A 604-nucleotide genomic window follows, 5' to 3' on the forward strand; every position below is an offset into this window, starting at 1 on the left:
AAAGTTTTTGAAAATGATTTTGATTTTATTTTATTGTCGTTCATTTTCCAGTTCTCACTTGTGGGTAACTCTGAGCTCTATGTATGGGAAATTCCTGGTCCTCTTGATGTTGGCCTTTTGTCTTATTGAAGTCATGGACAATAACATCCGACCCCTGGCCTTTCAGGTAGGATGGGATTTTGCTTAACAATAACTCGCAATTAACACCTAATGAATTCATTGTAATTTGTCTTTAGGGAATCTACATGATGTATTTGTACATTGGTAGTATTGTGGCCATCATGTGCATTTACATCACCGTTCTTTTGGATAATTGCCCATCCTTGACCAGATCAAACAAGGCTGACCAGGTACAAAACTCCAAGGGCAAAATCGATCCGGAAACAGGATCCGTGGCCAGCTTTGGAACTCTACGCCGAGCCCATATTGACAGGAAGAAGGTGTCCAGAACAAGTTTCTACTTGAGAGTTGGCGCATTGGGTAAGTGAAATATTGTCCAACAAAATGGTTGCAGAGACATAAGAGGTTTCGTCTAAAGTTTTCAACAGAGAAGCATCTTCCCAAATGCAGGTTAATCTAGAACTGGAAAGTTTAGGCTCTGCTG

The 604-nt window shown here is 40.6% G+C and overlaps 1 protein-coding gene across 1 annotated transcript in view; it reads left to right on the forward strand.

The window, feature by feature from the left end:
• Positions 1–57: 57 nt before the first annotated feature.
• The window catches only part of LOC131877353 (proton channel OtopLc-like), a 10,578-nt gene continuing 10,031 nt past the window's right edge, over positions 58–604 (forward strand). Inside the window, exons 1-2 of the mRNA XM_059222983.1 lie at positions 58–166; positions 237–480. Coding sequence (XP_059078966.1) covers positions 80–166; positions 237–480 — 331 coding nt within the window. The 5' untranslated portion in view covers positions 58–79. The remainder of the gene's footprint in view (positions 167–236; positions 481–604) is intronic.

This window comes from Tigriopus californicus, chromosome 3 (genome assembly GCF_007210705.1).
Source record: "Tigriopus californicus strain San Diego chromosome 3, Tcal_SD_v2.1, whole genome shotgun sequence".
Classification (NCBI taxonomy): Eukaryota; Metazoa; Arthropoda; class Copepoda; order Harpacticoida; family Harpacticidae; genus Tigriopus; species Tigriopus californicus.